Below are 12390 nucleotides of genomic sequence, written 5' to 3'. Positions count from 1 at the left end.
TATTTTTGTCACCCAAGCAAAGTTTAACTGTTCAAATTAAGGCAATGATCAATCACAGATACCAGCATTAAGAAATTAACATGGCAACAGAACCAGACATTTACTGTACAAGGGCCTGTCACTACCAGGTCGCAAAGGAAGAGAAGGTAAAGCATGCATCAACAGGGTGCAAGTAACAGGCAGCCAGATATATAAACAACTTTTCCATGTGACCCTTGTACCTTTAAGAACAAGGGTTTATACTTGAAAAGTAAAAGTACACAAAATACTGATCTGTGTGAACAGGTAAGGGACAGGCATCAAATTTACAGGAGAGTGGCACCTAGAAATTTGGATTTTTGACAAGCTCCCTAATGGATCTTAATGTGCAAACAACATTTGGGAAACAGCAAAAACAGGCAACATAATACTGTATATCTAACTTATACTCAAATCCTTGATAGGCTAACACGTATCATTTAAACATATAATCCTTCCTTTTGTTAACATTTCCTACATTTAAGTACAGTAATTTCTGTAAGGCATATGCTGATCAGCTATTTTTTAAAGTAGGGAACAGATTTTAAGAAATCATAGCATTTCAATGGTAGGGCAAAAGAGGACTATCTTCATTTTGGAAATGATTTACCTTTAAAGATGCTAAAAAGAACATTTTACATGACTAATTTATTAAAGGTAATAAAAATCAAAAGACTTTGGAAAAGACTAAGAAAAAGGAAATAAGTAATAAAGTGTGGCCAAGCTAAAAGCTGAAACTCAGTTGCTAAAGCTCTAACTTGAATTAGCCAAGTTACTAAATAACTCATCTTCCTTCATTCTTTCACTTGAAAACAAAGGCAATCTACTTCCCCCAAAATGACACATTAAATTATGCTACACCCATACAATAAAGCTATCATGAAGAGATTTTAAATCATATTTTTAATATGGGAAAATGTAAGTGATAATTTCAAATGGAAAAAAAAAAAAAGATACACAAAAATATAATAGTATCCCAATCTTGCTAAGTTGACAAGGAAGAGATATACCAGAATGTTAAAAGTGGTTAACTTTAGATGGTAGAATTATGGGTGGTTTTATTTTTTTCTTTGAAGTTTTCTCATATTTTCCTCTTTTTGTCCAATGAGGCTATTTATTATGTTTATAACAAGGAAAAAGAAATCTTACTATGAAAGACCCAAAGGTTATAAATTCTAAATGGAATAGCTTTTGTAATAAAAAGGTGACTGATTCCAGATTTTATATCTCTTTGCAGCACCTACCCCGTTACATAGCACTATGAATACATATAGAATAAATTAGAACATACATATAATTTTTCAGTTAAAAAGTATATTTTAAAATACTAAACCTGTATGTTGCTGTTTTCATTTGCCCGTCGCCTTCCTTCTACTCGACTGATGGTTATAGTCTGACCAATAACATCAATTGCCCCAGGTAATCTCCTGTAACATAAAAATTGAATCAATTCAGTTTCACCTAACTAGATGTTTGAAAAAGAATAAAAATATTAGGTAAGAAATAAAATCTAAAACCCTCTGTAATGTACTTTAAAATAAAATCAGATTACAATACACAGTGAAAAACCTTCACTGAATTAGATCTCGCTGCTTTGCATTGTCATAAAAACTGTTTTATTATAATAAGCTCAAAGCAACACACCCAACAATGATCATGTTAAATTTTAAGTATTTTTATACGTTTTCTTCTAAATTTACTATTTTTAATAGAATCCAACTGAATTTATCTTTGAGGAATTGAATCAGGTAGCAAATGCTAAACAAATGGGAATAAAAATTTTGGGCCACTATAATTATAACACACACCACAGTTCTATTAGAGAAAATTTTAGAAACTCCCCAACAAGGCTTGAGAAGAAGTAATACTCATTTTAGTACACACAGGACAATTTCCTTAGTGATTTATTCCAAGCTTTAGAAAGCATAGAAAGGGAACCAGTTTTCCATTTCTGATAACTTGCCTTTAGATAGAAAACTTCAAAAAAGTAATGCCTGCCCCACCTCCAATTGTATTTACAATCCGTGAAAGTAGGTGAGTAGATGGAAAACAGTCTACCACAAAATAATGCTTAAATTTAATAGAAAATCTAATACGTTAAAGTAAAAAAAATAAAATGTTGAAAGCCATTTAGTGTAGATAAGGACTTTATAAAAGTATGTATGCTTAACAAGATATAAAAGTCACCTATAGGAATCAACAGGCAATGAAAAACAGATACGAATCAGATTAATTTCTCTTCATCTGTATTTCAGTTCTGAACAATTCTACCTTTAAACGTTTATAAAAGTAAAACAATCAGGGTACCACAGATCCTTCCAGTCACCAGTTAGGTTCCTTAAATAACTAAAAACAGCAGCTACCATTTGTTGAATGCTTACGTAGTAAACCTAAACCTCATGATAACCCTTAACTTAAAAAATTACTGTATACTTGTGAGAAATGATAAAGCTAGGGCCTAGAGTTATGTCACTGACCTCAGTAATAAATGACAAGACTAAGTTTCGAATCTGAGTATGACTCCAAAGCTTCCAGAACCCTCCCCTTGAAACATCATGCATGCCTTCCAGCAAAATAATTGGCCTTTGAGAAATTTAAGACTTCTGGAAAAATAAGAATTAGTGAAAGTTTGTCTCAAGTGGAGCTTGGAAAAGTCCCATAAATTTATGCTCACAAAAACAAAGACAGCCCTATAAAAAGTACACAATGGTATTTCAAACGTCTTTACATAGTCAAGTCCCACTTACCATCTTGCCTGCTGAAGACTTCTGTTCTCTATAATTTTAATACAACAACAACAAAAAATGTTCAAGTCTTTCTGATTTTATGCCTGGGTCATTGACTTCCTCAGTTCCCTCGTGATCTCAAAGATCAAGAGTGATTTTACTTAACTTGTACCCTTCAATATAGTTGGGAAGCTATACTAATATTCATACACTAAAAAAATCAAAATACCTCTCATATAAAACAAATATTGCTCCTATTTTTCCCCTAAATCTTAAATTACAAAGCTATGACCACTATAAATTTCATGTCAAAGCACATACGTCAGCTCTCTGATATATGTACACATCTCAGATTTCAACATCCTAACAGATGAAGGTGTGCATTCTGAGGCCAGGATTTCTTTCCTTCACCATTTATTGCTACACAGACTTCATTGTAAAAAATCTTCATTTCTACTCTATTATTTCCTTTTTCATTCTTTTCTATTCCCATTTGTTGGAGTCTCCCCTTACCACCTTTTAAAATTTATTCCCATTCAGAACAAATTCTCACAAATCTGTTTGGATTTGCAATTTGGATTACAAATCTCTAAACTGTTAAAAGTAGCAAACATTAAATCTAGATATAATACTCCAATTTTTGTGCCAGGGCAAAGATTTCTATTACCTTTCACCATGGACTTCTAAGGACATCTGCTATTAAACATTTTGGGGCAAATGGGAGTACTTATTTCATAAAGTTTATCTTAAATACTGCCAGAGGAGTCCAATTACTCTTTCAGTTTTAAATGGATTATTTAATCACTAAAGATTCAAAATAGCAAGTACTATGCTTCCAAATACACAGAAAAGAGAAATCAGCCTTAAAAAATATGTATCTCTATAGGGAGCCCAGAAATTTTTAATTCCTTACATTTCCATAAAAATGACACCTCCATAAAATATGGCATTTTTACCATATACATTAATTTATCTTAGTCAGAAATGTGAAGGTTACCATCTTGTTTAGAAATATTTTATGACACATACATAAGTATGTACCGAAGTAACAAAAAGCACATAATATTTAACAGATAAATAAACAATCCAATGTTATTCTGATGCTAACTTTATGGCAAACAATATTGAAGAACCGTATTATTCCAAGTTTTTGATGTAGTACTTTTTATTTCAATACATAAAAAGGCTTAGTAGAGCTTTGCTCTACTAAAGGTTTTCTGTAACTTGGATTTCCACGTAGCACAGGTTTAACTGGGCTTTCAAATTTGTTCAATTAGGCAGACAATGAATGCAGCCATCAAGATTCTCTTCTCTGTTGGACTCAGTCATACAGTAAAAAAGCTAAAAGAGAAACTAACCACAGTGATATACAGTTTCATTAATCTACAGTTTAATACAGGTTGTGAACGTTCACAAGAGCCTCTACCTTTCCTCCTGGCACAGATGAGTATGAAAACATCTCTGATATAATAGAATTAGTATTAAAATTAAAATGTCGTATTTTGATGATTCTGATATTAAAGAAGGGTACGAGGGCTGCTTACAGATACAACAGAAATTTTTAAAATGACAAAATCAAAGCCAAGGGAAGACAGACAAAAGGTTAGTTATTAATCTTTTGCCACAAATTTATCTCTGAGCTTATTTTTTAATAGCCAAAATAAAGGACACCACTAATAACAAAAATTTTTAATGAGCGTAAGATAAAAACAAAGCATTATCTCTGAAGACTGCTTTTTCTGGTAATACTATTAATACTGTTAAATATTGTTAAGCTGAAATGCATTTAACACCCCTCCACTACGGAACATCATAACTTTGCCGCCCTAGCCTAGTGCTCAGAAAACTTACATTAGCCTAGAGCTGGGCAAAATCATCTAGCTGCCACTGCCAAGCATCCACAGAGCATCGTGCCACGTACCACTAGCCCAGGAAAAGAGCAAACATCAAAATTCAAAGCACAGTTTCTACAGACCGCATATCACTTTTGTGCCACCATAAAGTAAAAAACTTGTTAAGTCAAACTACGGTAAGGCGGGGACTGTCTGTATTTACTCCTTATAATAACCCTATGAGGTAGCAACTATTATTATTCCCATTTTACAGATGAGAAATAAGACAAGAAAACTTCTTTGAGTCCATCTTAAGTATGATACAGTACAGTAGTCTTTAAAACTTTTTAAGACCACAAAACAGTCTTTTAAGAAATAGTTTGCACAGCAATCCAGTACACACATATTACATAAAAAACCAAAAGTTTGATGAAACAGTACTTATAAAGGAAAAATAACATTAAAATGAAACGTGATTTTATTAATATTTAAATATAACAGAAAAAAAAATACAAAACCAAGAAATATTTGGTGGTTGAGACCACCAAATTAATTTCACACCCCACTAATGGACTGCAATCTCATGCTTTGAAAAAACACTGAAATAAGGACAGTTTCCAATATTACTATAACGAAAACAGAAGTGAATTCCACAGAGCTATTTCTCAAAATGTTCAATACTGGGTGAAGCGTAACAATAATGCACAATTCAATAAAAGTAATTTAATCAGGGAAGCAAAAAAATGTGGTCTAAGTATACAGCCCTCTTAATCATCAGGCTCGATCTAAGGATTTAACTGTACATTAGAGCAAGAGTCCTTAACTGGAATACCTGGGATACAGAGAGATCAGGTCTCTGAACATATATATATATATATATATATATATATATATATATATACACACATACATACATATACGTATACTATATATATATGTTACATATAATATATATGTGTGTGTGTGTGTGTGTGTGTGTATATATATATATATATATATATATATATATATATAAAAGCATGTGCATGCATGTATTTTTCAGGCAAGAGTCCAGTTTGCAGCAATTTTCAAAAGCGTTACTGCTTCAAACAAAGTTCAGAACCACAATTCTAAATGAATGAATGAAGCACATATCCTTGAAGAAATCTATTAATGTTGTTTTCTCACAGCAGAGCTTCTAATAAGAACTGGGCAGCAGATAGTTCAAGAGTATATTCTCCGGGAAAAAAAAAAGTCAGATGTGGCAATTTCATATTCCCAAGTTAAAGACAGATGCACTTACTCTAACTCAAGTCATACATCTAAACAGATGGCTGTTAACAATTCTGCATGAAAACTTGGTATACCATTTTTTAAAGCTACTTAATAAAGAGATGAGCCTCGAAAGACATAGATTTAGTCACACAGTGTGAGAAGACATTTTAGATAGAGGGAAGAACATGAGCAGAGAAAGAATGAAGAGAGAATATATGCAGGATTCCAATTTGGCAAATATACTATCTACCAATCTCCTTGCAACAGAGTTAACATGGTCCACCTTTGATACTGGTTATCAACAAAAAGTCTTTCTAAGAGACAAAGAACATAAATTAAATGAGAATCACCTATAGGAAAGGGCTCTGTGAGGCTCTAAAATACTATAAAATGTCAGTTCTCATTACAGCTAAATCTACCATTTTACTTCAAAATCCAAGATGCTCAGTTAACATTTGATTTTAATCTTTATGCTAAGACAGAATCCAGTCTCTAAATCAGTGGTTCTCAATTCTGCTTGCACATCAGAATCATCTGGGGAGCTTTTAAGAATCCCAATGCCCAGAGTGCACACCAGACTACTGAAATTTTTTTAAATTCCCCAGGTAATTCCAATACATAGCCAAAATTGAGGACTATATGCCCAAGGAAGAAATTTACATTTTGTTCTCCTCTAGAAAGAATTTAAAGTAGTTGATAAAAATTAACATTTAACTCCTTACTATTCAATATAAAGTCATACCTATGAAGGGCTGATAATTAAGGTAAAGATGTCATCCATTACATAGATATTTTTATATTGATCTTTTGAGTTTTTGGAATTGACACAGTACTGCTTCTATACCTTTTATTTTACTTTCAAAAGCACAAGAATCATTTTCTCTATAGTATATACATAGTTTATAAAGAAAACTTAATGTATTCTATTTTTCAGGTGAAAAGTTATTAATCAAAAAACCTGTCTAGAAAAGTAATATATGTCCAAAATAAAAATCACAAGTAATATATGTCCAAAATAAGAATCACAGAATTTAAAATTGTCTTCAGAACACATAATTTGGTTTCTATCGGTATTACATTTTAAAAGACTAACAAATGCTATGATGGGAGCAGAGATCCAAAGGGACCTAACACTTAACTGGGTGCCCTGCAAAAAGTGCGTTCAGAAGCTTAGAAATTATTTAATCCACAAGTACATTGCAAGTAAGATATAAGCACAATTAGCTTCATTCTCACACATGTGGAAAGAGGCTCTTTTGTGTAGTCAAGTGCCAGCAAGGCTTCAGGCTGGGGTAAGACCAACTCCAAAACCCTCCCCTTCTTCAACAAGAAGTACTTTCCATAATTTTCTGGGGCCTGAGTTTCAAAAATGGTTACTTTTTAAGCTATATAAAAACAAACAAAAAAACTTAAGTGCCTAAAGGTGAAATGTGCTAAAATTCTCCTCATTGGAAGACAGAAATGTGTTCATTGGGGCAGTCACGTGTACTCAGTTTTGTGCATAATTAAGCTTTACCTGCCATATTTATGCTTAATTTTGCAATTGTACCACTGATAGGAAAATATATCATTCTATAGGATTTTTTAAAAAAAAATAAAGATCTCCATATGTCTACATCACAAAATCTTACAAGCTACACAATACAGCAACACAAAGTGCTCAATCAAATGCCATGAAGGTAGAGTACAAGTGCATCTTTTCAGTACATTATTTCATCAAGATATAATAATAAGTAGTGCAGGAATAAATGAGAAGGTCTTAGATTTAATGTTCACTTAACATCTGGTTTTATTAACTTTCTGTTTGTCTGTTGTAAGAAATGCAAGCAGGTTTAAATATTTTAGCGGTTCTACACTGAAAAACAATTTTTACTATTCCTCTTTCAAGAGTCTGAATTGGTTAAAAAGCATTCTGATACTGAAAAACAAGCTTAACAAAACAACCTAGAATCTGCAACTAATTATCTAAGTAAAGCAGAATTTGATATTATTGGAAACAAAACACAGAAATAAACTAGACATTAGTGTAAGATCAGAGGATCATCCATATTGCCAATTTCAATTTTCTGTGTTCATTAAAACTGCTTCATTCTTCTTACTAATTGGCTTTACAAGAGTTACAAATCTCAATTTAAAAGACAAACTTGCACCAATGAAAGGTAACTGTACAGTTAGCTCAAAGAGTACTATTAAACAAATAGAAAACAGAAACAAATAGAAAAACACTGTATTATATAAGTTAAAAGGAACAAGTATGAGATAAGAAGTCTGAGTCTCTGAATATAGTAATTTAAGAAAAGGATTGCAACCATTGTTTAATTGCTCTTCACATAGAGACTTAAGAAAGGCTTCAAAAAACAAAAACAAAAAAGGGCAGCCAGATGGCTCAGTTGGTTAGAGCGCGAGCACTTAAAAACAAGGTTGCCGGTTTGATTCCCACATGGGCCACTGAGCTGCGCCCTCCACAACTACATTGAAGGACAACAACTTGGAGCTGATGGGCCTGGGAAAAACACACTGTTCCCCAAGAAAGAAAGAGAGAGAGAGAGAGAGAGAGAGAGAGAGAGAGAGAGAGAGAGAGAGAGAGAGAGAGAGAAAACCCTCCACATTTCTCAGTTACATTAATTATGTAAGAGCTGGAATCTCATTTTCTATCTTACACTATAAGAAAATTGTATGTCCTCGCGCGAGGGCTCACACAGGTACCACTTCAAAAGAGAAAAGTATCTTTTATCCAAAGGTTTCTCTTTTTTAATTTTCAAAAGCATAAAATACATACTGAAAATAGTGTCAAATTTTCTGCTACTTACATTCCCTGAGGCTAATCATAAAAATCAGAGTAAGTTTTCTATGTTTCCAAAGCACCTTTTTAGGGGTGGGGAGGTAGGAGGGGCGGGGCGGCACAAGGATTATATAATGTAAGCACTGAAATATATCACTTTCAGATGAGAACTGATATTTTCTCCATAAACTAGCCATTTTATTTGAAGAAACAAACTATTGTGTCAAAAGCAACTATTTTAAGGCAAACACTCTAAGTCAAATGATTGATATAAAAGGAATTTCAGATATTAAAATATTAGCAAAAAACAAATATAAAGTTTAAAATAACTTTAAAAATAACTGATTTCTAAGTATTTCCTATACCTTTGCTTTTGAAAGTCAACGTGCCTGAACTGCAGGAATTAAAGGCAGAAAACGTGCGATTCTAGCCCTGCTTTACCTTAATTAACCATGAATTTGGGCAAATTCCCCAATATCTCATATTATATTTTCTATGTAAACCAGGGACTAACCAGAAAATAAAGAATTTCAGGATTAAAAGGACCCTTAGATAAAACAGTCTAGCCCTATCATTTTCACAAATGTGGAAACAAGAGGCTCAGAGATTTTAGGGCACTATCCTAAAACTAAACCTAATATCCAAATCCAGTATTTATGCCATGAAACAGCTATGGGTTTAAGAAAGTAGTTATTGGGATGGCTGGATGGCTCTACTGGTCAGAGCGCAAGCTCTTAACAACAGGCTTGCTGGTTCAATTCCCACATGGGCCAGTGAGCTGCACCCTCCACAACTAGATTGAAGAACAATGACTTGGAGCTGATGGGCCCGGGAAAAACACACTGTTCCCCGATATTCCCCAATAAAAACATTAAAAAAAAAAGAACAAGAAACTACGAGGACAGAGAAGGGCCTTTCCTTAAAAAAAAAAGGAAAAAGAAAAAAGAAAGTAGTTATTCTTTATACACAAAGACAGATACTGATTCATTACCAAGAGAAGCATGATGAAAATGAAAGCTCTTAATTATCTGGCCCTTTTGAGATCACTAAATAGGCTGTCCACATGGCTGGACAGATTAAATGTAAATCCAAGTGTTTCTGCACTATGCGCTATAGTAACCAAGTTAATTATCATATAGAAATTTTATTATTAGGACTGCTATTAAACTTTCGGTTCCAGAGAAATATGGAATTAAATTTTCTTTGAAATATATCTCTTGAAATCTCTATTGGTTCTTCAAGGAGAATTTCAGTTTTAAAAACTAAGATCAATATTGTGTAATACATATGAAAAAATGTCAATGAGTACTTTTATAATAGTAAGATATGCAAATTTTCATTCTATAACCTGTTAAAGCAACACATGCAACTCACACTATTCTAAGAATATAGAAAACATATTTCTGTCTTCATCGATTACTATACTTATAGTTTGGATACTTTAAAAAGTGAAAATACTCTTGACTTTGAGACGAATATCCACTTTTGAGAATGACTAAGCTTATTCTCTAACAAGAAATACTATCACAGCATGTTGACTAGAAAGTCGCACTACTCATGAGGCATATATAATAAAGACCTCAAAGAAAATCTAAAAAAGATTTTGATGTTTCTTCTCTCTGCTTTTCTTTTAGGTGTTATGATCAAAGATATCTGATCCTAATTTACATATTTTAAAGTTTGTAAATGAAAATAAGCATACAACATCAAGCTGCCCAGGAACAAAGTTTAAAATTCTACAACAAAAACAAAGCACCCTCCAAAAATATACCATCGTTTAAGACTTCAAAGGGTAAATTAGGAAGGTATCTTAGTCTACATTTCTAAGTTAGGCAAAGCATAACTGCTCAGACTGGTTACTGCTGGCAATGCACTTTCATAACCTAACATATTCCTTACAGCAGAAATTATTATTCCCATTTTAAAGGCTCAGAGAGTTTACAATATCCAAGATTGTATGCTTTGTAAATCTAAGATTTAAAACACACAACTAAATTCTATGAAGAGTGGATCAAAAGTAAAAGCCTAGCAACAATAAGAAAAAGAGTACTTCCTAGGATAGCTGGTAGAACCACGTAATGGAATGGTGGGTTTATGCACTGTAGTTGGAATATAAAGATTGGAAAGATTCAGTGGAGTCCAATTTTATGGGTCCTAAATACTGACTTAGAAGGTAAATTTTCTTCAACAAATAGTAAAAAGCATCCAGGGATTTTTGAATAGTATTGTTATGAAAGAAGAATTAAACCTATAACAAGGGGCAGAAAAAACATTTATTGAGCACCCAGTAGCATCGTTCCATGCAATTTATATTATAAAAGGCTGGAGAGATGAAAGGCACATTAAGTTGATAAAGGCTGATGTATAAAGTAACTTAAAAAAACCCTCAATTCTATACTGAAAAATCATAATTTAGGGGATGTAAAAATATTGCACAGTCTAATGAAAATTTATTATCTTACTAATAAGACAGAACAACACTGATGATCTAAACATCAGGGAGTATTCAATGTTTAAAAATAGCCTTACCTTAGATCAGGTGATTCGGCCCTCCCATATCGATCCTGCCACTTCCCAACGCTTGAATTGGCTTTTCTGGAGGCAGTACTTGTCTGAGACTGAGAAGAGGTGCTGTTTCTGGTGAGATAAATTTTCTATGTTTTTTCTTATATAATGTTGCCTCTGACCCCCCTTGTTCTATTTTTTTTTTTTCCTTGACATGCTTTTTCTAAAATCCTTTAGCATGTTCCTATAGTATAATTCCCTTCAAGTCACATAAAATACTTGCTGTGGTACTAAGTCTGCTAGGATATTTAAATATAGATGTGTTATCAACATTTTATTAACTCTAAATTTTAGAAATATTTTTCAACATAGATGGTATGATGTCACAATGCAGAACTGAAAAAAGAACCAAGTGCTTACTTCAGCTTACATTATCAAGAAATAAATTCCTATGCTTTCATGAATTAATAACATTAATTTCTGCAGTTTCACAAAATCTTATTTGAAATTGGTATTTCTTTCCCTGTAATCTTCAATAATAGGTATAAGTATTGTTAGGGTAACTAGTTAGCAGTAACACTCTCATGAGTTTCATAAAAACCTACACTACATACGTATTTCATAAAAATTCCTTTTCAAAATAATTTAACTCTTTCAAAGTGAAATTCTGAAGAAAATTAATGTTATCCCTAGTGATATATTCCATAAAAAGTTCAGCTATTTACACTCTTGCCAATCTTTTAAAGGACTAATAAGACACTCTTTCAAAGCAATAGGAAAAATATATGTACTATATTTATGTATCTGCTTATTTAGGTAAAAAGAAACACAGGAAGAATAAACCAGAAACTAGATGAAAAGAAACTGGTTACTGACAGGAGTGAAGGAAATAGGAAACACTGACAAATCTGAGTATACTTTCTGATAGCCTTGCCTTTGGGACTATGTTAAAATGTTTTATATATGCAAAAAATAATTAAGTCAATACGAATGGAGAAAAAGAAATGCTAATATTAAATACAAACAGACGAATGGATCAAATTGTATTTTAAATGATTAATACAACCACTCTGAAGGAAACTTTCAAACACAATATTTTGACTATATACCTTCAGTCTAACAAAAAGAAAAGTTGCAAAGATATCTTAAACTCTAATGGGTTTTTTGGTAATGGTAGGTATAGAAGTTATTATCTATTTTGTGTGTATTTTAAGATGAAGCAAATGGGTATGTATATTGAAGTTGTTGGGACCTAGGTTTTCACTGTGGAAAA

The 12390-nt window shown here is 32.5% G+C and overlaps 1 protein-coding gene across 30 annotated transcripts in view; it reads right to left on the bottom strand.

The window, feature by feature from the left end:
- Positions 1-12390, bottom strand: part of FIP1L1 (factor interacting with PAPOLA and CPSF1) — a 63049-nt gene that overhangs the window by 28131 nt on the left and 22528 nt on the right. For 15 of the 30 annotated variants that reach the window (XM_074324547.2, XM_019740132.3, XM_074324548.2 and 12 more), the window contains 2 exons: positions 11142-11249; positions 1352-1445 (listed from right to left, as the gene is read on the bottom strand). In XM_074324547.2, the coding sequence (XP_074180648.1) occupies positions 1352-1445; positions 11142-11249 (202 nt within the window). The remainder of the gene's footprint in view (positions 1-1351; positions 1446-11141; positions 11250-12390) is intronic. The other 15 variants (XM_074324550.2, XM_019740135.3, XM_019740136.3 and 12 more) reach the window with 1 other exon arrangement.

This window comes from Rhinolophus sinicus, chromosome 1, assembly GCF_057876585.1.
Source record: "Rhinolophus sinicus isolate RSI-liver-muscle chromosome 1, RSI-T2T, whole genome shotgun sequence".
Taxonomy (NCBI): Eukaryota; Metazoa; Chordata; class Mammalia; order Chiroptera; family Rhinolophidae; genus Rhinolophus; species Rhinolophus sinicus.
This window is presented reverse-complemented; position numbering and strand designations above follow the sequence as displayed.